The 25,210-nt window shown below is 37.4% G+C and overlaps 3 protein-coding genes across 5 annotated transcripts in view; 1 reads left to right on the forward strand and 2 right to left on the reverse strand.

Moving 5' to 3' along the window:
• Positions 1-11,548, forward strand: part of LOC139973113 (mediator of RNA polymerase II transcription subunit 23-like) — a 36,425-nt gene extending 24,877 nt beyond the window's left edge. The window contains exons 25-36 of one of the 2 annotated variants that reach the window (XM_071979541.1): positions 105-221; positions 1,410-1,509; positions 1,988-2,117; positions 2,875-2,981; positions 4,180-4,339; positions 5,035-5,110; positions 5,865-6,094; positions 6,982-7,102; positions 7,839-7,924; positions 8,359-8,620; positions 8,769-8,780; positions 9,795-11,548. In XM_071979541.1, coding sequence (XP_071835642.1) covers positions 105-221; positions 1,410-1,509; positions 1,988-2,117; positions 2,875-2,981; positions 4,180-4,339; positions 5,035-5,110; positions 5,865-6,094; positions 6,982-7,102; positions 7,839-7,924; positions 8,359-8,560 — 1,329 coding nt within the window. In that variant the 3' untranslated portion in view covers positions 8,561-8,620; positions 8,769-8,780; positions 9,795-11,548. Of the gene's footprint in view, positions 1-104; positions 222-1,409; positions 1,510-1,987; positions 2,118-2,874; positions 2,982-4,179; positions 4,340-5,034; positions 5,111-5,864; positions 6,095-6,981; positions 7,103-7,838; positions 7,925-8,358; positions 8,621-8,650; positions 8,730-8,768; positions 8,781-9,794 lie in introns of those variants that run through there. The other variant, XM_071979542.1, reaches the window with a different exon arrangement.
• A 150-nt stretch (positions 11,549-11,698) lies between these two features.
• On the reverse strand, positions 11,699-19,243 carry LOC139973115 (choline dehydrogenase, mitochondrial-like). The gene is made up of 2 exons (XM_071979547.1): positions 19,084-19,243; positions 11,699-16,112 (listed from the first exon to the last, which is right to left on the reverse strand). Exon 2 carries the CDS (start codon positions 16,088-16,090, stop codon positions 14,345-14,347), a length of 1,746 nt encoding a protein of 581 aa, XP_071835648.1. The 5' UTR covers positions 16,091-16,112; positions 19,084-19,243; the 3' UTR covers positions 11,699-14,344.
• A 1,584-nt stretch (positions 19,244-20,827) lies between these two features.
• The window catches only part of LOC139973117 (cerebral cavernous malformations protein 2 homolog), a 41,294-nt gene continuing 36,911 nt past the window's right edge, over positions 20,828-25,210 (reverse strand). For both annotated transcript variants that reach the window (XM_071979550.1, XM_071979549.1), the window contains 4 exons: positions 24,991-25,042; positions 23,753-23,825; positions 22,673-22,811; positions 20,828-22,408 (listed from right to left, as the gene is read on the reverse strand). In XM_071979550.1, the coding sequence (XP_071835651.1) occupies positions 22,158-22,408; positions 22,673-22,811; positions 23,753-23,825; positions 24,991-25,042 (515 nt within the window). In that variant the 3' untranslated portion in view covers positions 20,828-22,157. The remainder of the gene's footprint in view (positions 22,409-22,672; positions 22,812-23,752; positions 23,826-24,990; positions 25,043-25,210) is intronic.

Consider the following 25,210-nt stretch of genomic DNA (forward strand, 5'->3'; position numbering starts at 1 on the left):
TGTGTGTTTAATACATCCAGACACTCAGAGAACTACACACTCAGAGATTCAAGTTCACTCTTCTGTAGGATGCTTTCATGCTGTTGATAATCCTTTCTCCACAGAATTATCCAGAGAATTTCTTTTTCGAGGGCTTGTGTGAGAAAGCTGGAACAACATTTTCAAACCCTCCACAGTATTATCCTGTTTACTTCAGTAACGTATGCCTTAGGTTTTTACCTGTGAGTATGAAATATTAATTGAGAAGTGTTTATTTGTTTGTTTATATTCTTCATATTCTATTTAAAATTTAAACTGGGGATGGGGGGGGGGGGTAAATTTGATGTTAATTGCTAGGGAATCAATGAAACATTTACATTTTGGCATGAGTTGATGGGTTATATTATTCACCTTTGAAGCAGATCTGTTTCCACGGTAATGCTTTTTGGCACAATGGGCTTGCATATGTGTTGGACCATAAAATGGTAGTCTGTTTTGCATGTATGTCACAAGAGAGTTTGAACAGGTAAGGCTTTTCCAAACAATATTGTGTTTCCAAGTCATGTATGTCAGTTGCTTCTTTTCAACTGATGTTTAGTTTAACTGCAAAGTATTTGATTGTAGCTTGGTAATATTTACTTAAGGTAAAGATAACTGTTGACCAAACAAACACAACACCCTTGGATTGACATTTGTTAAGCAGACACTTATATTGAATTTACTGTTTAACTTTTTAATAACTTTATAATATGTGGAGAGTAAATGGTGAAATTTAAAAATGTCCTTGGCTTTTCTTCCTTATTTGAAATGAAATGAATTAAACCAGTTAAATGTAGTTCATTAATGATCTACATCTATTTGGGGGCCGTAGTATTGTCAAGTTAAAACACATTTAATTTATGCATATCCCACTGTTTAACTTAATTATATGCAGAGAGTAAATGGTTAAATTTAAATGAGTCCTTGGCTTACCTTTCTTATTTGAAGTGAAATGTATGAAACCAGTTAGACAAGCTAATGAGCTACATCTGTTTTGGGGTGTTAGTATTGAAAAGTTAAAACAAGTAATAAATACAACTCAATAACCTGATTCAAATGAGGCAGCATACATATGAAAGCTATTACATAACATTCTCCAATTGTTTTGGTGGTAGAAGCACTCACATTTCCAACATGCACCCAATATCATGCTAGAAATTTATCTGAATCAAACCTGTACATTATTTGTGAATTATCGGCCAAAATTAATATGATCAATTTTATTAAACAAGTTCATCACGTTTGTTTTAAATTTAAAAATATATTACACTTTCTTTGATGTGTCATGGAAGAAACCAGGCCATGTCAGTAGAAAGTATTGACATTTTACTCTTGAATTAATCCAAGCATTCATCCATGTTCTCTCCTAATAATTTGTTTTTTACTTTCAGGTGTTTGATATTTTGATTCATCGATTTCTTGAGCTTCCACCCGTTTCTAAATCTTTAGAAACACTTTTGGAACACCTAGGAAGTCTGTTCAAATTTCATGGTGAGTTTAATTCTGTTATTGCCTTTGTATTGCATTTTTTTTGTCTTGTTTGTTTTTCTTTTTACAAGGGTAGGGAGGAATGATGTGACTTTAAAATGTGTGATGTTAAGTTTTTATTATGGCAAATGATCCTGATTGGTATGTTGAGAAACGAAATTACATGAAAAATATTTCCAATGTAATAAATCCTGTTATAATGTCCTATAGAATAAGGAAGTATAAAGTTGGAATGGCAGGCACTACATATTCAAGCATTCACACAGTCCCTGTGAGGCTACACAAACATCATTGTGGAAATGAAGGATCAAATATAAACTTGGTCTAAAATTACATGTTCCTTTTGCAATATATTATTGTTTTCATTAGCAGTTTGCCTTATTTATCATGAAACTTGAAAACTTCATTGTAATTTATTGATATTAAGAAAGTTTGAAAGGATCTGTTGTTATTTTGCTCTGTTGTTGTAATTTTATTGCAGACCGACCTGTCACATACTTGTACAATACCCTCCATTTCTTTGAGAAGAAGCTCAGAGATAGACCACACTTGAAGAAGAAATTGGTGGGAACTATCATCGGTGCTCAAAAGACTGTCAAGCCAATCGGATGGTAAGATTGAATTGATAAAGACAAAATTTATGATAAACTGCAGAGAGTTTTAAAAACCCATACATTTTGAGAAAACATCCACCCACAAAAGTATGAACAACACAAGATTGCAGGTATCAAAGTAATTGTGTGAAATATTTAATACTCACAAAGCAAAACCACTGAATAGATCCTTCAAGCTTGAGAAAAAGTAAGGACAATTTTGCCACGGTTTTTAAGAACAAATGCCAGTGGAATTTCGCAAAGAATGATGTGTTCAGTAGTCATTTGGGAAATTGATGGTTTATGTTGCCATCATGTGGCCTATGATGCATGCACATATGCTATTATAAACAAAACAGAAATGTATTAACTTTTGTGATGAAAGCTGCATAATCTGGTGATAATATTTTCAACCATCAGAGGAACTATATTATAAGTTGATAATATAAGTTATTGCTTTACTCCACTAAAATATACATGGAACATTAAATTTGGGTATAAATTTGAAAGCTGTTCAAAGAAAAAGTTCCTAATTTGCTCATCAAAAAAACGGTTATAAACATGTTAGATCATTCGGCTAGTGCATCAGCCCAGTGACATTTCTTCTTACGCAAACCTTGTGTTTTGTAAGCTATATTTCATTGTATTCGTTAGGTGCCAGAGTGTTCCCTATCTCGAGTAAACATATTAGATCATTCCGCTAGTGCATCAGCCCAGTGACATTTCTTCGTACGTGAACCTTGCGTTTCGTAAACTATTTCATTGTACTTGTTAGGTGCCTGAGCGTTCCCTATCTCGAATACTTGAACAGACACGGAGAAGATGCTAACTGGGAGCCAAACCAAGCCTACTACGTCGGTGTGATCGGTCGTCTCGTGGATAATATCCTTTCAATTTTAATTAATAATAATAATATTCAACTTTTATATAGCGCTTTATACCAGCAATAGGTCTCAATGCGCTTTACAGATGATATGTTATCCCTGGTCAATGATAACCTGTCCCAGAGACAATCCCTCCAGTCGGCAGCAGTGATATACTGCGCCCAATGACAAGTTACCTCACAGGTACCCATTTAACACCTGGGGGGAGAGGGGTAAGTGAGATCAAGCATCTTGCCCAAGGACACAACGCAATGAACTAGGCATGAATAGAACCAGCAATCCTTGGATCATGAGTCCGACGCCTTAGCCAATCGTCCACAATTAAGAGGCAGTGCTGCAGTGAATTACTTGTTATAGCAATAACTCTACTGCGTGTCATTAGACACTTTAACATTACGTAACTCAGCTAGCTATCAATCATCTCAGCAAACAGGACATAGCTGCATTCTTCAGACCTCATAATATTTGCTATTTCCTTTCTCCTGTGGGGATATATACAACTGACATTGATGTTACATGATATGTACACTCCTGAAATTTCTAGAATCGGCAGGTCATTGCAAACTGGCTGCATTAGCAAGAGGGGTATTAAATGGAATATGAGAGTAACAGGGTGATCAGACACAAAACATGTGATTAATGATTATATTAACGAATTGTGTCAGTTGTAGATTTCAAGCCAAGAGTTTTCTTGATGAATAGTGTTACAACAGCTTACTTGGTACATTTTTTTTTTATCTAAGGTGTGTAAGACTAAATTCATGCTAAGCCTGATCGGTATTGACATATACACAGAGACCTGGATGTCTTATTATCCAGTAAGAAATCATACCAACCAGGAAGGGTCATGTGACATGGTCCACAGTACTAATACTAACATAATAATTAACCATCTGACTGTTAGAAGTAATAGGATAGTACACAACAGTATGCTGTAATGACTGTCATGTACGATCAGTTAGTGATTAATATTGGTTAGGTTTAGATGGCATGATCGTGGAGAATTACTTTCTCTGTGTCAGACAAAACACAAAGATTAGAGTACCTTCTTTACACTTTCTTATTTTGTTATAATATTTAATCTCTCTTTTATTAAGAGTACATGTGGACCGTCATACTTCATTTCGTGTTATTAAAGCAATCCAACTTTAATTATCCCTCGTTGTTTGGTTTTTCCTCCTTAACCGATGCTTCACCAATGGGAGAGAAACCTGCCTTTCCCAACTTCGATTGGAGATTTAATGAGTTTCCCAACGCTAACTCCCACGCCCTCTACGTCACCTGTATGGAACTCATGGCGTTACCAAGCCAACCAAAGGTAGTCGGCAATGCTCTCCTAAATATTTTGCTGACAAGGTAAGAACTGTTTAAAATTTCTGTTTAAAAATTGTACCAGAATTGATGCTAGTCTTATGAAAGAAATATATCTTACATATGCTCTGATTTTTGCTTTTGTATTTTGGTAAAGGTGTTTCAGAATTGAACAGATAAAATAGTGATTTGATATCTTCTGTGTTGAAAATTCCCCAAAGGATAAACAGGTGTCATTTCAATCTGGTCTTGACCGTGGACTAGATTATACCTTTCATTATTGTAAACTCTGATATTATATCCATATAGTATGTCCATCGCTGTATCAAATACACTGTGCTGTGGGTATTGACTGCAGCTGTATGAACTGACTGTACACGAGTGTCTAATTACGGACGGTAGCAAGCTGTGTGTGTATTTTCTGGGATCGATGGTGGTGTCTAACACTTCTGTTACACCTCATTCGAAACTAGGTCAGATTACCGGCATTAGACGTTTCTTTTTGCGCGAGTCTTCACTCCCTTTAATTATACGACAACGCTAATATCATAGTCCCTGTCTACATCTCAAGTCCAGCTAAAGATAACAAGGTATCACGTTTCATTACTGTCTGCATTTTGTAGCGACACAAACAAAAAGTCACTTGCAAGCAACAGAAAGTTAACTTTATCAGATGGCCGCATGCGGTTTGGGGCGAGTCTTCAATGCTTTTAAGAAAAGTTGTTTCATTTTTTCCTCAGCGGCAGTGAGGACGTGCCGAGGAAGAACGTCATGGGTTGGATCAACGCTATTGCCTTAGTGCTGACATCACTTCCTGTGAGTTCATAACATCAATTTATTCTCATAATTTTCTTATTTTCTGTACTGGCAAAGTATAAAAATCACTTTGTAAAGCTGCCAAACATTTATTTAGTGGTACGAAAATTATAACGAAAGGTGGGTCGGCAGGCAGACTATCTTTGAGATGGGGGCTGCTCTTTGCTAACTGTCGACTCCCTTTGTTATTAAGGCCTTCTCAAGATAACTTTACCTAGGAGAACAGTCACATATACTTGCCTGTAACTAAAGTCATTGTGGGAGGCACAACCCTCACATGCCCTTTCAATACTTCTCCTGTTCAGTCAGTCTCTGTTGAAACTTGCAGTATATCTCTGGAACATTTCATAGATAGACATTGAAATCAGGTAGGTGTGTCAAACAATGGCCAAAGAGTGATAAATATATAGTCTTAGCATTGAAATAAGTTATTGCAGTGATTTTATATCAACATTAACGACTACACCCTTCCTCCTTCCTTAAGCAACCCCCCCCCCATCACACCCCTTCCTTAGACCTGAATGAGAACATGAAGCAACAATGTCACGAGGAACAAAAGTGACAGATAATTTCATATTTTCAGTAATGATCGTAGTTAACTGTAGATACTTCTATGCCAAGACAAAAAAATAAAAAATAATATTTTATAATATTTTATTACCGGAGGTTGCACCGACCCTTTAACAGTTTACTTTATTTTTTCCAATACAAATTAACCAGCTTTTTATCATATATATTTTCTTTTATTTGACAGGAATGTTACTGGGAAGTGATCCAAGAACACATATTACAGACTCTAAGGAGAAACCCTCAGATGAGTGACTCGATACCACTCTTACAACAAGATCTCAAGTCCATATTCTCGTCCTATGACTTTGTAGCCTCTTACACCTGTCAGGCAGAGACTATGCCAGCCTACCTGATGGCGATCACACATGCCGTCTGGCATCATTCAAATATAGGCCAACTCACCCTCATACCAAGGTTTCTAGTTGTTTTTTATATTACTTTTTTAACATGATACAATGTTTCTGATTTCCTAGTACATGATTCAGGCATGAGCTTTTTCCGCGAATTCGCGGAATATCCGTGATTTCTTTTCTACCTCGGGACAAAAACTATTATCCTCACACACTGTAGCATATGTGAACTGGAGCCTATACCGCAATTTGCAAAGTTCCGTGATTTCGTTTTCACCCCAGGCTCATCCCTGATGATTGTCATCTTTTTATTTTCGATCATATGGAATTGATAAAAAAAGTGATGTCTGGATGTTTTGGGTAGTTTCACAAAAAGTGTGATTTAGGAAAAAATCAGACTCTCTTTTAATGTATTCGATTTGATACTTAAATTAAACTTGGTACCAGTTCCATTTGCAGGAACATTTACAAATGTACCAATTAAAGTCTGGAGACAAACATGTATTTAATGTATTTTATATTAACCCAAAGGAAGATTAGAGAAGCATTCCACATCTGCACTATCAATCTGTTATTTTGATACTAATCCTATCACAATTAGGTCCTAAATAGAATAGGAGAGGTATTGGAGAACTTTGCAGGCTGCAGAGAATTGTGCTCAATGTGTTCACCCTTTTTTCCACCTGTGTCTTTTATAAGCTGATTCTTTAGATTATATTTAATCGAAGTTTTCAAGCAATGTACTGAAGTTGCACATCCATCTCTGTGGCAACTTGTATAGCGCTTTCGCTAAGGATGTGTAAGAACCACCATCGCAATGATCGCATAGTGTTGCAGGCTCTTGATCATCGATTCTGTAGATTTATATTTAAAATGACCATTTTTTTTTATCTGAATCTATCCCATTTGAGTTTAAGTTTTTTAACTTGTTGATTGATATTTTGTTCTAAGGTTTCTAAAGGAGCAGGTTAAGCCAATAGTGAAGACAGAGGGGCAGTTTCTATTTGCCTGTTGTCTTATCGGACCTCTTCTACAACGCTTCCATGAGGAGAGAACCAGATGTCTGATGGAGGTATGATATAAAACAAGCATTTTCAGTTGGTTTTAGATCATGATGTTTTTGGTTGCTATCCCATACTCAATTGTAATAAAGCAAATAGGTCATTAAGTTGTCGACTAGCTTGAGTTTGATCTTGAAATATGAAAAGAGGTTTGTTATCTTAAAAGTTTTTGCTTTTTGTTTTTTTTTTCCACGCTTTTATGTCTTTGTCCTTCTCTAGTTTTCTCCCTACCCTCTTCCCTTAACCCTCTTTTTGTCCCTCTACAGTTTATCTCCTACCTCTTCTCTTCCCCCTGTTGGTTTCTTTCTTCTCTCCATCCCTTGTCTACTAAACCTCTTACATCTTTCTCTTTTGTGTTCACCCTACTCATTGACCTGTCTGTATTCTGTGTGTGTATTTGTCCCTTCTGTTACTGTTACTTGTCATTCAGCCTCTGAAGAAGATCCTGCTAGGATCAAAACGTTAGACCCTCTTACTTTTACACAAGTATTTGCTTTAAGTCACATGTGTTTACTACTAATACGAAAAGAAAAATGTCTGAGAGATTGACATGTTAAAGATTAGTAATCAAATTGTATCTTGTAGGTCAATGTTTGAAGACCATTGAAAAGCATAATAGATCTTACTACATGATCCCATCAAATTACCTGTGTTCTCTACTTGCATATTATTTCAGTGAAGGTCTGGTCAACCTATACAACAAAAAATCAGTATATTTCCACTGTGTTTCTTTTAATTTATTTTCAGATTGCTGTTGAGATTTATGAAATGCTTGGAAACATGGACAAGAACTGCACAGAGATTGTACACATAGATGCCATCTGTGACTTTCTGTATCCTTTTAACATAATTATAAATATACAAAAGTACACGTAAACTGTGGTTTCTTCCATGAAAACTTTACTTTTTGTGTTTTGATGCCATTGTTTTGTTTAGTCACTGTCAAAGTTAGGTTTTTAATTTACATAGTAAAGTGCTGAGGCATGCATTGTGCATTACGAAAAGCAGGGACTTATATCGGCAGGTTTTGTATTCTTCTGTGGAATATTGCTAACATTTATGAAATTCAACCGATTTAATATCCATGCCCTTACTAGGAAATATCCTTTAATATGAAATGTTCTTGTTTGTCAAATATATATGTACGAGTATGAAGTGTGTTCTTTAGTTTATGAAGTTGCAATTTCTATACAGTAGGATGATTTCTATCAGCCTACTTAGCCTGTTATAATAATGTTATGAGTTCTTTAACTTCATGACTATTCAGGTATCACATCAAATACAGATTCGCTGGCGATTCCATCAAGAGTGAGGCTGAACAGGTGATAAGAGGTTTAAAGCCGCAGCTGAGCAAGGGACTACGATTCATCAGTAAATCAAGACCATCTGCACCAGCAGCAACAACACCAGAGGATCCTAACACCAAGATACGCCAACAAGCAGACGTAAATGCCATGCATGTACACTGAGATGATAAGACATTGTGGGAGGAGGAATGCCATGCACGTACACTGAGATGTACACTGAGATGATAAGACATTGTGGGGGGGGGGGGGGGGAATGCCATGCACGTACACTGAGATGTACACTGAGATGATAAGACATTGTGGGGGGGGGGGGGAATGCCATGCACGTACACTGAGATGTACACTGAGATGATAAGACATTGTGGGGGGGAATGCCATGCACGTACACTGAGATGTACTGTACACTGAGATGATAAGACATTGTGGGGGGGGGGAATGCCATGCACGTACACTGAGATGTACACTGAGATGATAAGACATTGTGGGGGGGGGGGGGAATGCCATGCACGTACACTGAGATGTACACTGAGATGATAAGACATTGTGGGGGGGGGAATGCCATGCACGTACACTGAGATGTACTGTACACTGAGATGATAAAACATTGTGGGGGGGGAATGCCATGCACGTACACTGAGATGTACTGTACACTGAGATGATAAGACATTGTGGGGGGGGGAATGCCATGCACGTACACTGAGATGTACACTGAGATGATAAGACGTGGGGGGGGGGGAATGCCATGCACGTACACTGAGATGTACTGTACACTGAGATGATAAAACATTGTGGGGGGGGGAATGCCATGCACGTACACTGAGATGTACTGTACACAGAGATGATAAGACATTGTGGGGGGGAGGGGGAATGCCATGCACGTACACTGAGATGTACACTGAGATGATAAGACATTGTGGGGGGGGGGGGGGAATGCCATGCACGTACACTGAGATGTACACTGAGATGATAAGACATTGTGGGGGGAGGAATGCCATGCACGTACACTGAGATGATAAGACATTGTGGGAGGGGGGAATGCCATGCACGTACACTGAGATGATAAGACATTGTGGGGGGGGGGGGGAATGCCATGCACGTACACTGAGATGTACACTGAGATGATAAGACATTGTGGGGGGAGGAATGCCATGCACGTACACTGAGATGATAAGACATTGTGGGGGGGGGGGGAATGCCATGTACGCACACTGAAATGTACACTGAGATGCTCAGTTATTGTATGGGGTGGGGGAGGGGGAATGCCATGCATGTACACTGAAATGTACACTGAGATGATAAGACATTGTGGGGGGGGGGAATGCCATGTACGCACACTGAAATGTACACTGAGATGCTCAGTTATTGTATGGGGTGGGGGAGGGGGAATGCCATGCATGTACACTGAGATGTACACTGAGATGATAAGACATTGTGGGAGGGGGGAATGCCATGTACGCACACTGAAATGTACACAGAGATGATAAGACATTGTGGGAGGGGGGAATGCCATGTACGCACACTGAAATGTACACTGAGATGCTCAGTTATTGTATGGGGTGGGGGAGGGGGAATGCCATGCATGTACACTGAGATGCTAAGATTGTGAAGGCTTTTAGCCCTTTTTTTGGGGGTGGACGGGAGGGGTCAGTTGTAGCTTTATCCATACCCAGGCATTCCTTACTTTTGTAGATTATATCAGTAATTTCAGTATTTACCGTTTCTTGTCTTCAGGTCCTCCTCTCCGAAGTAACCCGGGATCTGACTGAGGTCAGAATGAGGGGGGTCAGAGTGGGGGGGGGGTTGTAACTACTGAGCTCCTACCAAAACACACTGTCGGACATAACATCTGAGTACCATCCTCATATCAAAATATAATAAAGAACAGTAGATCTGAGATTCCATGTTTTGTATTTAATTCCCAAGCCATTGATATTTGAAAGTGATGATGAAATCATAACATGGAAAATAAATATGCAAACTCTGAAATAAGGCAATTTAATTAAAGCTTGCTACCAGTTTTTTTTATTTTTTATGTTATTGCGCATAGATGTATGTTTGATCAGTGATTTCAGACTGAAATATGATCAGATATGATTGGAATGTCAAAAGCCAAAGAGAAATATGAAAAACTAAATAGCAGCAACATAGAAGTCTTTTTACTGTTCAGTACATATCAAAGCAATGGTGCGCTGCAGTTAACATGTACACTAAAATCATTATTAGAAGAACTTTTTCCAACAGATTTAATTGCATAGCACATAGTAATTACCATGTAAAGTATGTACAGTACATGTATATGTATAGTACATGTATAGTACTTGGTAAATACATGGTAATTGCATAGTACATGGTAATTATGCGGATCTCAGCTGTCTGTGTTAGCCACGAAGAGGAGTGATATCAACATCCAGGACCTAATTTATGCTTCTTAAAATCTTATACAGTTTAAAAAGTAACCTTCACATTTTGTTTATGCAGAAAGCAAAAGCAACACCGTTTTTCATACATTACCAATTTTAACTTGTTTGAAAATATCACAATATAACACCACGAAAAATGAAAAAAAAAAATGTTCTGAAATGAACAGCATTGGAATTATACCAATTGAAATAAACTGTGTAGAAAGGTTACTTTAACAGCAACAGTAGACGCTGTAGTTCTATAAGAGCTATAAATGTCACAACCAAATTTGATTAGACAATATTAATATTCCATATGAATAAGAAGTGCGTTGGTATAAATTCTTTCGTTCTTAGACTCTTGAAGAGCACATGTTGGTTACTGAAGTGTAAATAATACAAGTGTTAAAGGATGACTTAAGATAACAAATTAATTCTGATATGTTGTCGACCATTGAAAATACCATTATTGATTAGTACAGCTCTATGATATTTCTATAGCACTTTTCATTTTTGAGATATGACACATTCAACAGGTGAGGTTCATCAATGAAAGTGGCTGGGCTACTTAGTCTAACACACAACCCCATTAAAGGTCAGTTCCTCAAATGAAAAACAAAACTCAGTAGGGAAACATAATTTAATGTTACATTGCCAAATAACGTGTCAGCATTGTATTACACATTTAATAATAACAAAATTAAGAATGGTTTTGAATGTCACCCCAGGATGTTCTAGTTCATATAATGGTGATATTGAATATGGTTTGGGCCAGTTAGCAGAATTTATAAAACAATGGATTAGCATCGAGGCACAACAGCCCTGAGGAGTATTCCAGGAGTTAAACACATTTTAAATAATATATATTTATGCATAAGCTGCTATCAATTGTTTTATCAACTATCAACTGTTTACTTGTTTGACACATCAGTTTAACTGTCTTCATTGATTGGTGTTATACTTACATACATTGTGCAAGCCATCTTTTGATCTGCAAAGATTTCACCATTGTGTTTTGTTCATAATCGATTCCAAATGCAATTGCATTTCATCATGAAAGTGATACTACAGTACAGTATGTTAGCATTATGGCTAATTATGTGACCTGCTTTGTGTCTCATTAAGTTGTGTCTCATTGAAATGAATTATTTAGTAAGGATTTGTTCAATACAGGTCACACAAATAAATCTTCAGATTTTCAGTACAAAAGTCAAGGAAACTTATGGGAATTTTGCCCCTTGACCTTTTAAACGATTAATAAGAATAACTAATTACCAATCAAAATTGTGAATAAATTGATTATGTGTCAAATTTGCAGGAACTTCCTTTTGTCCTTAGTTAGCAACCTTTGAGTGAAAAGATTGATTGAAGGTGAAGTTTGATCATCGCTGAGAATTTCTTAAAAAGAAATGATGAAACTGGATTGAAATCTTAGACTTGTATCATGACAATACTTTTCTTTTAAGTGAAAGTTCAAATGTCTCTAAGAACCCATAAGTCTGAACATGGAAGGTTTGTAGTAGCTGCATGGTATAAATGCAACATTCGTGATGTAAATGGCTTGTAAATATTGACTGCTTTTTACTTGAAATACAAACATGTCACCTTTACTAGACTGTCTGTTTACCTTTTTCATTTCTACATTAATTTCAAAAAGTATTTTCTTTTTCTTCAGCCTTGAGTCAAGGGTAGGCATTAAAATTGTTACTATTATTTAAACTTGGATGATAAATAGCTTACCATGCCAAAACAGATATTGGTATCATATTGTCCCATGTAACTGTGCAAATGTTCATCCCTTAAATTAATTTTTGTACTCATTACACAAACATGCATCTTCCACATAGACATCTGAACAGAGTGATACAATATTCTACGAAAAACATGAAATCAGCCGTATTCAGTTAAAACATCAAAACTTTTGTGCTAAGCAGACCAAGAAAACCTCATTTTGTGTTATTACGTCCAACCTCATAATATACAGTAACATTGGCGTCAATTTCTTGACTTTGAAATACTATCAGAAATGCTGATTTTAAATTCAAATGCTGGAATCAATGTATGCAGTTCATTCGTCAAGCCTGTATGGCTGTTCTAGATACTCTTTCAGTAGGACCCTGGGAAACTTCCTAGAGAGATAATCCAAAACAAAGCTGTCTCTAAAAGCATTTCTGATCATCTTTAACTATAAAGACTTGTACCTGGTTGCAAGAAGGGACGGGAAGTTTTGGTTTAATATCTTTTTATCTGACTAAACTTATCTCAAGAACTTTGAAAAATAATCCCTGCTTCATCAGTTGATTTAATTTGTAGTGTAATAACAATGACACAAGTAAATTACTATTAGCATTCTCAGCTTCCTAAACAGCTCTGTAATTAAACTTAAACAAACAATGTATTGTACTGTATGTAAACCTGTTTAAATAGTCGGATCCAATGAGCAGGAGTTTGCAGCAAAGTTGCATATATTCATGTTCCTGCTTGCGGAAAGTTCGCGAGTTCCTGCTTGCGGGAAGATCACATATACATACATACATACATACATACATGTAGACCTGTGCCCTTTGGAGAATGCATGTTGACCGTTCCATATGTGTTTCAATGTTATGACATTCTTGGCATCCTGATAATTAACACACAGTCTTACTTTGTTTTACCATTTGTATTTGAAACATTCAGTCAGGATTACAAACTTTATTAAACTAAAGTACCTGTTTTGCCCCAATAATTTTCTTTGGTTCTTATGTGTTACAATAACTTCTCAGAAAGACTTCTGTCCCTGTCATGATTCACAGTTTGAATCAGACACCAAAACTCTCACACAAGTTCTACTGTACACCTAATGATCCCCATATCGCTCTTGTCATCCCATGTGAACATTACCATTTTACTGCACTAACATGTCTGTGTGCTGTATCCACAGTGTGTACATTGTTCTCCTGAATACATCCACACATTGATCAATGAAATTCCTACCCCCCCCCCCCCTCCACAAACAAAAGAAAGGTTCTTTAGATTCTACTAATTGATCATCAGTTTTCATACCATTGTGCACAGCCAACTGGCTGTAAACCATCCATGGTATTGACACATCATTCCTGCTCTTAGAAATCTGGGACTATTTATGTATGAATTAACTAGTTACTATTGTTCGTACAATTTAGAGGTACTAAGCTATATAAAGTACTGTTGATGCCTATTATTAAAGGCATTTATAAACTCTTGCAGCCAATTATTGTGTGCAGTGATTACCACCACAGTTTGTCAATTTTGACCAGCCAATTTTTAAGACAAGGTTTTACCCGCCAAGGAGATCAACCCTGGGGATTGCTATTTATGCTTTTCTCAAGATGTGATTTACTGTAATGAGATATTTATTAGTATTTAGTCGCATTAGAAGGTAAGGAATCAAGGAGCATCTGTTAACTGTTGAGTATATACAGTATAGGAAGACAGACACCTCCCTAACCTTTACATAAACTGATCTTGTTTTTCATCATGACCTAATATCCTTTAACATTACCTAGAGAACATTACCAGTGAAGTCTTATCTATCCGTTTCTAATGTTTCCGGCTTCCAGAGAGGTACATGGATCTGTGGGAGGGGTGCTCTGCCACGGATGATATCCGCTGACTTTTCTGCAATCATGATAGTGGGAGCGTTGAGATTCCCACTGGCGACACTGGGCATGATGGAAGCATCGACTACTCTCAAGTTAGACATGCCTAGTACTTCAGTTTTATTATTAACTACCGCCATGGGGTCTGTCTCCAGACCCATCTTACAGGTACAGCTAGGGTGGTAGGCAGTATCTCCGCAGGATCTCACAAACTCGTCGATCTGTTCGTCCGTCTGAACCTCCAGCCCTGGCTGTATCTCCCTACCCCTGTATGGATCGAACGCTTTCTGAGCAAAGACCTCTCGGGCCAGTTTGATAGACTGCCTTGCTTCCCAGCGGTCAATTTCGGTCGACAAATAGTTGAAGTCGATGAGAGGACCTTCTTTTGGGTTCTTTGACTTGAGTTTGATGTTTCCACGACTGGTTGGTCTCATGGGCCCTACATGAACTTGAAAGGCGTGGCAGTCGCCTGGGACCCTACCATGGTCATTGACTACAGATGGGAGAAAATGAAACTGAATGTCTGGATGTTCCACTCCGGGTCGGCTTCTTACGAAGGCTCCAGCCTCTAGATGAGGAGTCGCACCCCAGCCGGTTTGAGTTAGAAACCACTGTAAGCCTACTTTGACCATCACATGTGGAAATTTCCATTGGGCCTTATAAATTGTGATAGGTTGTGTGCACGCTTGCTGAACATAGAACTCCAGGTGGTCTTGCAAATTGCTGCCGACGCCAGGTAAATGGTGAACCACAGGGATTCCAAGCTCTTTGAGATCATCCGCATTACCGACTCCCGACAGCATCAAGAGCTGAGGTGAATTTATGGCGCCACCACTGAGGATAACCTCAGTAGAGGCATAGGCACTCCGAGGACTTCCTCGCTTTTCGTACTCGACACCCACGGCCTTTAAACCGTCAAAGAGAATTTTTGTTGCTAAAGTACGGGATTCAACTGTTAAGTTTGGTCTCTTTAGAGCTCTCCTGAGATAGCCATTGGCAGTGCTCCACCGCACCCCTTTGTGCACAGTTAGATCCATATACCCAAATCCTTCCTGTTTGAAACCATTCATATCTGTGGTTCTTTGATATCCTGCTTGTTCGCCTGCCTCTATAAACTTCTCAAAGAGAATGTTGCCAGTCTTGCCACGAGAGACATGCTGGGGGCCGCTCCCGCCTCTGTATTCATCTTCTCCTCTCTCGTAGTTCTCTGCTCTCTTGAAATACGGCAGGCAATCTGCGAATGCCCAACCAGCCGCACCTTCCTTGGCCCATCTATCCTGATCCATAGGGTGGCCCCTGACATAGCACATCGCATTGATCGAAGACGACCCGCCCCAGACTTTCCCCCTTGGATGGTACATCTCCCTATTGTTCATATGCTTTTGAGGAACTGTCGAATAACTCCAGTTGTAGGTGGTACTATCTAAAGGATACATGAGTGCAGCTGGCATATGAATCTTCCATGACCAATCTTTTGGCCCTGCCTCTAATAGCAACACCTTTTTATCTTGGTCTTCAGTGAGCCTACTGGCTAGTACACAACCGGCTGATCCAGCACCTACAATGATGTGAGTGTATTCAGAAAGGGATGAGGCATTCCTCATCAGTCCCTTGCGTAGAGCCTGCTGCATGTTCAGGGACTTGAGAACTATATTTGTAACTTGAAATGCCATCTTGGTAAAGTCATGTAGGACACTGCATGCAAGAAACACAAATAGAAAAGATTCCATTAGCAGAAGTGCCTAAGTTGAAGCTTCAGTTAAATCCATATTACTGCAAATAACTAAAATGTAAATGTTTACTTATATTGTAATTAGTGTTTGCACGGGTTATCCGGGTACCCGGGTACCCGCCCGACGCCATACTACCCGGTTCCTAATTTATTACCCGAATCCTCCGTAGTGTGATTTAAAAAAAAAAAATGGCAAATCGATGGTTAGGCAGATTTCCCATTGACTTAGTGTGGTGTTAGGCTACCATGTGTCGAAGATAACAGCAATAACGAAAGTACTCCATGGATATCTTATAACTGCGTCACAATTTCAGCGGTATAGGCTAGATTTCCCCCATTGACTTAGTGTGGTGTTAGGCAACCATGTGGTCGAACGTAACAGCAATTATGAAAATATCCATGGATATCTTATAACTGCGTCACAATTTCAGCGAATAAATAGATGGTTAGGCCTAGCTAGATTTCTCATTGACTTAGTGTGGTGTTAGGCTACCATGTGGAAGAAATTTTTATTTATTCATTCGTTTATTTCATGGAAGTAAAGGCTGACAAGGAATTTTACGAGATGTTTACGGATTATAGACGGGATAACTAAAAAAATAATAATCGCAAGTGGCTGTTAAAGTGTTTACTAATCGTTTATTCCAAATGCGATCAAATTGCGCGAATCGCGCGATCTCGCGGCTAATGCGAACCCTGGGCCTGCATAATAGATAGTAGTAGTAACAACTGTTTACGAGCTAAATTGGATATTTATATGGTGAGATCAATAGACGTGGAGAGCAAGCAAAAGCCGCGACGGCAGTGCGATGTTAGTAGTAATGTTAATTATATGAAGTTATTAACAAGTTAATGAAAGAAACAATAGCAAATAAAAATTATTGAGGAAGGTTTTATACCTTATATTACACCTACGTTTTTGAACATGAAAACATTGTCAGTAGAGAATATGATTCATTTATAATGGCATCCAATATGTCATTTCTTGAAAATCGTGATACTCGAGGGTAAACATTTTTTCCGGGTACCCGGATACCCGACGGGTAACGGCTCTCGGGTACCCGGTTCCCGATTTTTGGACCCGTGTAAACACTAATTGTAATATATATACTGTAAATTGGACAGAATGACTTAAAAGGTCTGCTGTATAGATCCCACTATAGCACGCTATCATGGAAAAGTTTCTTGAGATTATACGACCTGCCTTGGTTGTAACATGACCTCTTTTTACCGATTAGTCTGCAACGCCTGCCACATTTATTTCTTGTATGAGGGTCTTTGTGTGAATGCCGTATGATTAACTATACTGTGGACATGAACATATTTCCACACAGTGTTTACACAAAGAGCAAACTAGTGTTTAGAAGCTATGCAGTCTAATTGTGGAGCCTGAGGTCGATTTAAGGCTGTGGCAGGTCGATTACATAATCACAAAACTTTCCTATCTATAGCGTGCTATAATTGGAGCCAATAAAGCAGATCATTAGGCCTTTGTTGCATTTAAGTGTTAGAGGTATATATATGCCAAGTGTGTGTTTCTGTTCTTATATTGAGTTATCTTCTATACCATTATTCCACTTGCTCTTGTACAATACAGTTCAATAAATTACCTACTTACTTTAATTTGTGAGTTCTCTCATACTGTAGTTTGTACTACACATACTGTATATGAAGTATGTTTTACATATCAATATATATTATAGCAATGATTAAATTAGTTTATGAAGTAATGCTTCTTTTTTTTATAACAACAGAGGAGCTCATTTTTCACATCCCGGTGAAAATTTAATGTAATTCAGTTACTACAAACCATTTCAACAATAACATTAGGCTAGAGGCTAACATGGAATCAGACTGTAAAGAGTTTTTGGCATGGGGAACTCAAATGGAAGCAGTGACTATGTACGTAAACATGTGGTTTCAGATAAATTGCAGAAGACCATCTTGCCATTGTTGCATTTAAGTCTTAGAGGTATCAATTCAACGCCAAGTGAAAATGTTTTACCATAACAAAAAGAGCAGTCAACATTTTTGATTATGATAGACCATAATGTTCTGCAATCGATGATGTACATATATTCAAATCAGTAAAGGCCTATCCAGGTTCATGGCCATTTCACCTCTTAAGCAAAATGAAGAAATATTAAGTCAGTTGAAAAAAGGAATATATAAGCAATTAAATGTTTTATAAAAAAGTGTCCGAATCTTTGGGTAGTTCCAAAATTTGTAAGAAATATATTGGAAAGACATTTGTGACTGTGATGTCTCCATTTTATTCAAATTATTCCAATTTGATCAATGAAAGGCAAATGTACTTAACGGTAACTCAACCATTTTGATTGTAGATTAGGCATATTGCTTTTTAACTTCAAATCTGTTCAACAGCAGTTACCGAAGAAACAAAATCTGTGGGTAACCTCCACATATTTTTGTGCTGGGAACATTTTGCAAACACTCAAAATATGCACGATTTTTAATAGTATCGCTGAATTTGCATGGGCTGAAAACTTACATGATTTGCTTGTGCAGGCCTACTTTAAGTCTGGACATAAGGATTAGGGTACACGTTTCCAAATCAATGCCCAGCAATATGTTACATGTCTGTCATCAACGCAGTACACATTAATATCATTCAACTATCAACTGTTCAGCATAACCTAGATTGTCCAAATTCTTTGACTGACAGTATTCTTACCAGCACTAGGATAACTTAACTTAGTAGGCCTAATATGCTGGTAGTAGTATCACTAAGTACAGTACTCGTACTACTGTATTAGCCTAAGTTAGCCCTATGGTACATCGCACAACCAAGTCAAGCCTATGCTCCAGCAGCACACAGCAATATCACAAACTTAGATGAAACAGATGGTATTAGATATGGTAACTTTACATTAACTATCAATCCAAAACTTAAAATCTAAAACTATCAATTACCTATTCGTATAAATTTACGCGTAGTGAAGTTATCCCGCAGTGCTGCCCTGGCAAAGCTCGATTGTGCAATTCGTTGCATAACATGCGACTATGCATGCTAGATCAGCTAGAGTGACATGTATGTTAGAGTCAGAACGTTCGACTTTCGATTATTGACTATTACCTACTTAAAAGTTATATTGAAACATAATTACACCAGAAAAAATAAATCGAAGACCTTACATTATTTTAATATTAATATCAACGTAAAATACACACATAGTGTTCTTTGTATAGGTGCAATACCTTCAGATAATTCAAGGTAAATTACTTCATACCCTGTATTTGTAATGGAACAGTTTACGGAAACTTTTGAAGGGGTTGTCAAGGAAAGAGGGAAATTTCCCTAATTACGATTCTTGTTGTACATGTGCGTAGTTCGCATGACGAACACTTAGCGGTAGAATACATGCAGTAGGGGCCTTAAAACACTTAAAAATTGACCATTTTCGCCTTCCCTGACTGCAAACATTTGATAGCCGGGGCATAACGAACATGTCTTTTCATTCTTTCCGTGCTCAGTTCAGTATAGGCCAGTAGATCCGTTTTCAGAAAAGACACTGGATTCGAGGACGAATTCTTTCAGATTGCTTGTCACGGTTGATTACAATTTTTGGGTATTGGGGCTTCATTTGGCTAGTTTGTTGAAGATGATTCGGCTTATATCTTTAGAAAACATTAGCCTGTAGCCTATATCAGATCATTAATCAGAAAGCCAACTTCGTAGATCATAGAACCCCGGAAACACAGCAGACTAAGCCACTGATATGATATGTCTTCGCCCCACTTTAGAAGATAATGTAGAATAACACTGCAAGCAAGTTTTCAATTTTGAGCATTGGTGCTTGACTTTAAAGTTCTTACCTAATTAACTTGGACCAAATAATGAAGTTCAACAATCAACTTTGATCGAGTGATCATGTTGACAGTGTTTTCAGACTTCGACAACGATATTGCCCTACACACTAAAATGGATCCACATACCCAGATGGGAAATCATATACCATCATATACTTGATGTTGTCGAGGCATCATAGAAACACACCTGTAATCATCACTCTCAAGATTCATTTTGCGGTCAAAGGTAGACTAAATAAAAGCTTTGAAACCAATCATGTCTGATCTGCATGGTCGCTCGAAACACAGCAACTTCAATATTCTGCGAATGTAAAGCGATCCTTACAGAGTAACTTCAATATTTTTGCGAATTTAAAGTGAGACTTACATAGTAACTTTAATAGTCTGCATATGTGAGGTGAGACTCCCACCATCGCATCAAAGTATCCAAAATGGACCCATTCCCACATGTAAGGCATTGTTTTGATGGGTGGGTGAGAAGGTATATTTGTGTTCTGGTATATAATGTAAGGGAGTGTAACAAGGGACAAAGTATTGTCTGGTTCAGACACACGAGTATGTTGTTTTTTTATATTTTGTTGTTATGCCTTTGAAGCATAGTTTAAGGATATGAGGAAGGGTGGGTGGTAGCGGAAGAGAGGGAGGGGGGAGGGGAGGGTGGGTTGTAGCCTTGTAGGTACAGTCAATTGCTTGAACCAATGTGATCATAGCTCATGTTTAAAAAAGCGGTTTGTGTACTTAAAACACAGAGCACAAAATTAGGGGTTACAGCAAACCACATATAAAGTGATGAATCACCTTGACTGTTTAATACGCATTTCTGTGAAAATTACACAAAACACCAGGGTTTGGTGTCTCTTTGTTAATGTATTTTCATGGAATCTTTGGTGAAATGTACAGCACACAAGAACATCGTACTTACAATATACAGATTAAAAGTTTGTTATACTCTTTTATTTTATTAAGAATACAATACGATAATAAAACCATCACTGAATCAACTTCATAAATCAAACCAACAATTTTGTTTATATTATTAATTTGTTTTTGTTATACTTGTGGTGGCAGATACCAAGGCAAACATACGTTGGTGTTGTATCAGCTTTCATGAAAATAAAACCCAGATCACCAGCCGTAGTACTGTCCACATACATTGGTACTCAAAGACAGTGTCATATAAAGCAGTATTAAGACAATTTAATGAAATCAGCTTGACATGTTTTATCTGTTGTGGTAAAAATGCTTTGAGTACAATGCTGAACAAGCATTAACAAGTCTTAACAAGCATACACTGTACATGTATGTACATGGAGACCTATTGGGCCATTAAGACAAGACTACATCACTTCTGAATATTACTGATAAAGAACTCCCTGCTTGTGTCTTATGATCTGTGAAACAAAAAGGGGAAACTTCTGTGGGGGGGGGGGAGAATTGACAAGAAGGTGTTAACTACTTCCAAAAACATCCAGGAAAAAAAAAATAGAAAATACCATAAAGGAGAGGGTACACCCCCCCCCCCCCCACCCCCCTTCCTGTAAGAACAACTTCAAATCTCATCTTCATATCATGTAAATTGGTATCTGTTTCCATGTTGGTATCGATACACATAGCATTAATGAAACTTAAAGAAGAAACAAGAAGAATCTACAGTATTACACCATTTGGCACTTCATAAGGCACAATTTGTACATTCCTGTTTCTTCCTTAGTGCAGTGCAGGGTTCATCCACTCCCTAATACTTCTCTCCACCCCAAGCCCCCCACTCCCCACCCCACCCCCAAACAACGTGCCTTAGCCACCAGCACAAAGGGATTACATTCTCCTATAACCCAAGACAGGCAGATCCTGAGCCTCAATTGTTTGTTTATGGTTATTGCAAAAATACATATAATTCTTATTAGAATGGGAAGGAAGCAATACTACATACAATGTGCTCAACATAATATATACACACACACACATACACAAATATATATATATATATATATATATATATATATATATATATACAGAAATATATGTAATTAACAAACACCAAGACTGAAAGACAAGCTCTGGGTGCTCCAATAAGCTCCTGTTGATGTCAGTGATACATTTATGAATCAATGCTTCTGTCTCATTGGTCAACAGTCCATACATACTAAAACAAGCTTCTGTCGATGTCAGTGATACATTTATGAATCAATGCTTCTGTCTAATTGGTCAACAGTCCGTACATGCTCCAGTAAGCTTCTGTCGATGTCGTTGCTGTCATCTATCTCGGAATGACTGTAGGGTCCAAAATCTCCGGGTCCAATCGTCGATGTAGACGTCTCGCTCGGTGACCGCCTTGAAGCCGGCAGAAAGAACATTGTCTGCATGTTGTGGCTCTCCAAGAACCTGTCAAAGTACGAGATGTCCCTCTCTGGAATGTATGGCCTCATCCCTGTAACAAAACAATAACGAGATTGTTACCAGAAGTGCACATCACTTTAAAAATAAAATCACAATTAAATGGTATTTTAAACAAATTGCCATGCAAAATATACAGAAATATAGAACAAGAAAATATTTAGTAGACTGATGACAAAATCAGAAGTTCATCAATTAAGCAAACAAAAATTCTGCATACTTTGATGCGATTGTATCAAGATAAAAAAAATAAAAACCTCTCAGGCTAAGTGCTTATTTGTAAGGCTGTCTCGCTTACCAGGAATGAGCATCTTTCTTTCTTCACCGTACAATTGATGAAGATCTTTGCAAAATGTTTTAATGTCGTTGCTTGATTTGTAGGTTCCGAGAATTTTACCAAACTCCCGGACCTCTTTCTCCGTGAGTTTCTGTTTTATCTGTAAGAAAGAAATGATTTCACGTTGATGTTCGTGTAGAGAAAAGACTTTTACCAAGCTACTCAGGCTGTGTTTTTGTCTTGCCCTGCTTAACAACTTCAAAATGCATACATGTATGTAAAATAAATTTTTATAATCATTAAGGTATTTGACATATTTCAGAATTAGAGTAAAATACACAAAAGATTTGACATCAGCCCAAAAGAAATAAAACAAAAATAAAACAAATCCTGAACTGAACTAAGACCTACATCTAGGTGTAGAGCTGGTTGGATGGTAAAGAATTATTTGAGTCTACTTGAAAAGTGACAAAGAGAATTTGTTTAACTGTTAATTGTTATTTTGTTAATCGTTTGTTAATTGTTTGAGTGATCAATTGACAAAATTTAGCCAATAAAAGTCAGATTGTTCTGATACAAGGTTAGGTAGGTATTACCTTGATTTACTTTTAAGTGTATAGTTTGTGGCTTTTTATCACTTATGCCCTCTTAGACCCAATGAAAATTTTTTTCTTTTTTTTTCTTGTCACAAGTCAATCTTTTCCAATTCTCCTTCTGAACTTGTTACTTTCTACATGTATATCTATATTATGAAACGATCAAATGGAATAAATTAATGATTCAAGGTCAGGCCTGGATCCAGGGAAGGGGGAATGTGGAGTGTTGTTCCCCTTGTTCCCCCCTCCCATTTCCCCTTCATTAAAAGAAAGATCAAAAAGTATTTTATTAGCACATTCTTGCCATTTAGACCTTAATTTATAGATATCATTTATAGCTATAATTTATGGGCAAAATGTGCCTCAGAATACACCATTTGAATTCTAATTTGTTTATGCTCTTCCCTGGGTGTAGAAGACCTCTCTTAATCCTCTACAAGGAGGCAGCTTTTACCACCCTAGGATCACCCCCCCCCCTCTTTCCTTTCTACATCTAATCACTGACCGTTTCAATGTACTCCTTCAGCAAATATTTCAGCGTATGTCCATCTTCTCTGCTTCCGGGGGGAATTAGAGTGCTGAGAGAGAAGAGACATTAAAACATTAAAAAAAACATGAAAACTGAATTCAATCACTATTGACACATGACAGGCAATAATTTATTCTGGGCAAAGTGCTAAACAAGTAAAATGATGTCTATAAGCCACATTTTGTACACAAGAACCAGAGTATTTTATAAGTGAAAACATTCAAAACCTTCAAAACTGCTGCAAACAAAATTGAACACTCATTTCCTTCTGATTCCGATTCCTTCTGATGCCAACACTCTATGTTGATTAAAACAACAGTTGATGAAGAATACAATAAGAAAATAAGAGATATATATTCATGCCAGAATATTGCCACAGTTGGTAGGTCTAGTCAGGGTACTCCCCTGACCACTATCCATGAATGTGGTACAGAATGAGCCCAAATACAATTAATTGTTACATTTCCTATTTATAATCTGTGGTTTTGTTTTATATACTTCCGTAGTACTGTACAGTGCCATTATTTAACCTAAATTTTTTAAGCTGAATGCCATGCATTGAAATATGTAACTTAATATGCAGGTTATACGATGGCACTGACCCTAAGGTTACTAAAATTAATCTACTGTACATTTGACAGTTTCTGTTACAAATATTAAACACACATATCTTTAATACTGTCCAAGAGCCACCTTTGCTTGTGTTAATCAACAAATGTAACATTGATGAAAATATCACTTTATTATATAACGCAATTTAAGTCAAATATAAAACAGAGAAAAAAGAGGACCCTTTCCCAACATGTGATCTGCTATTAAAACATTCATCGAAACTGTAAACATAGCCAATGCATCAATAAACAACAAATTGTTTGATACAATTTTTCCAGCTCAATGGAGTCATCAATCTGAATCGCTCTATTATCTCGGCAGGGAAGCTTTTACAAACTTTGGAAAGATTCTGCTTTGAAAAAGAAGTGAACATCTTGAATTCAGACTTCTTTTGACCACTGTTAGGGGCATTGAAAATTAGAAATTTTAGAAGAACGGGACTATTTGAGTTTACAGTGTGATGAAGGATGAAAAATTGAAAGAAGTTGGTCAAAACTAAAAACTATACAGTGCTTTCTACCTTTCTATTCTGGTCTCTGTAACTTATTGTAAGGCATTACCATGTACATGATGATATGACTAGTAAAGAAGTTACAACTTACCTCTCTGAAGGAACTGACGGTACTCTGCGATACGACATGGTCGTGGAGGCCCCTGAAAAATTGCAAATCAAAAACAGAGCAGGAGATAGTGAAAAGAAAAATTCCAGCCTGTCAACTTGTGAGATAAAGTAAAATAATATTCAGATTGCCAAAAGTGACAACCAGCTTAAGTTGCTTTTTAAGTCTTTCCTAGAGGGAAAAAAGAATACTTCTGAAAAAG

This window comes from Apostichopus japonicus, chromosome 9 (assembly GCF_037975245.1).
Source record: "Apostichopus japonicus isolate 1M-3 chromosome 9, ASM3797524v1, whole genome shotgun sequence".
In the NCBI taxonomy this organism is placed as follows: domain Eukaryota; kingdom Metazoa; phylum Echinodermata; class Holothuroidea; order Aspidochirotida; family Stichopodidae; genus Apostichopus; species Apostichopus japonicus.

Coding starts and splice junctions, on each gene's coding strand:
- LOC139973115 (XM_071979547.1), bottom strand. CDS start 16,090: ATGGCATTTCAAGTTACAAATATAGTTCTCAAGTCCCTGAACATGCAG.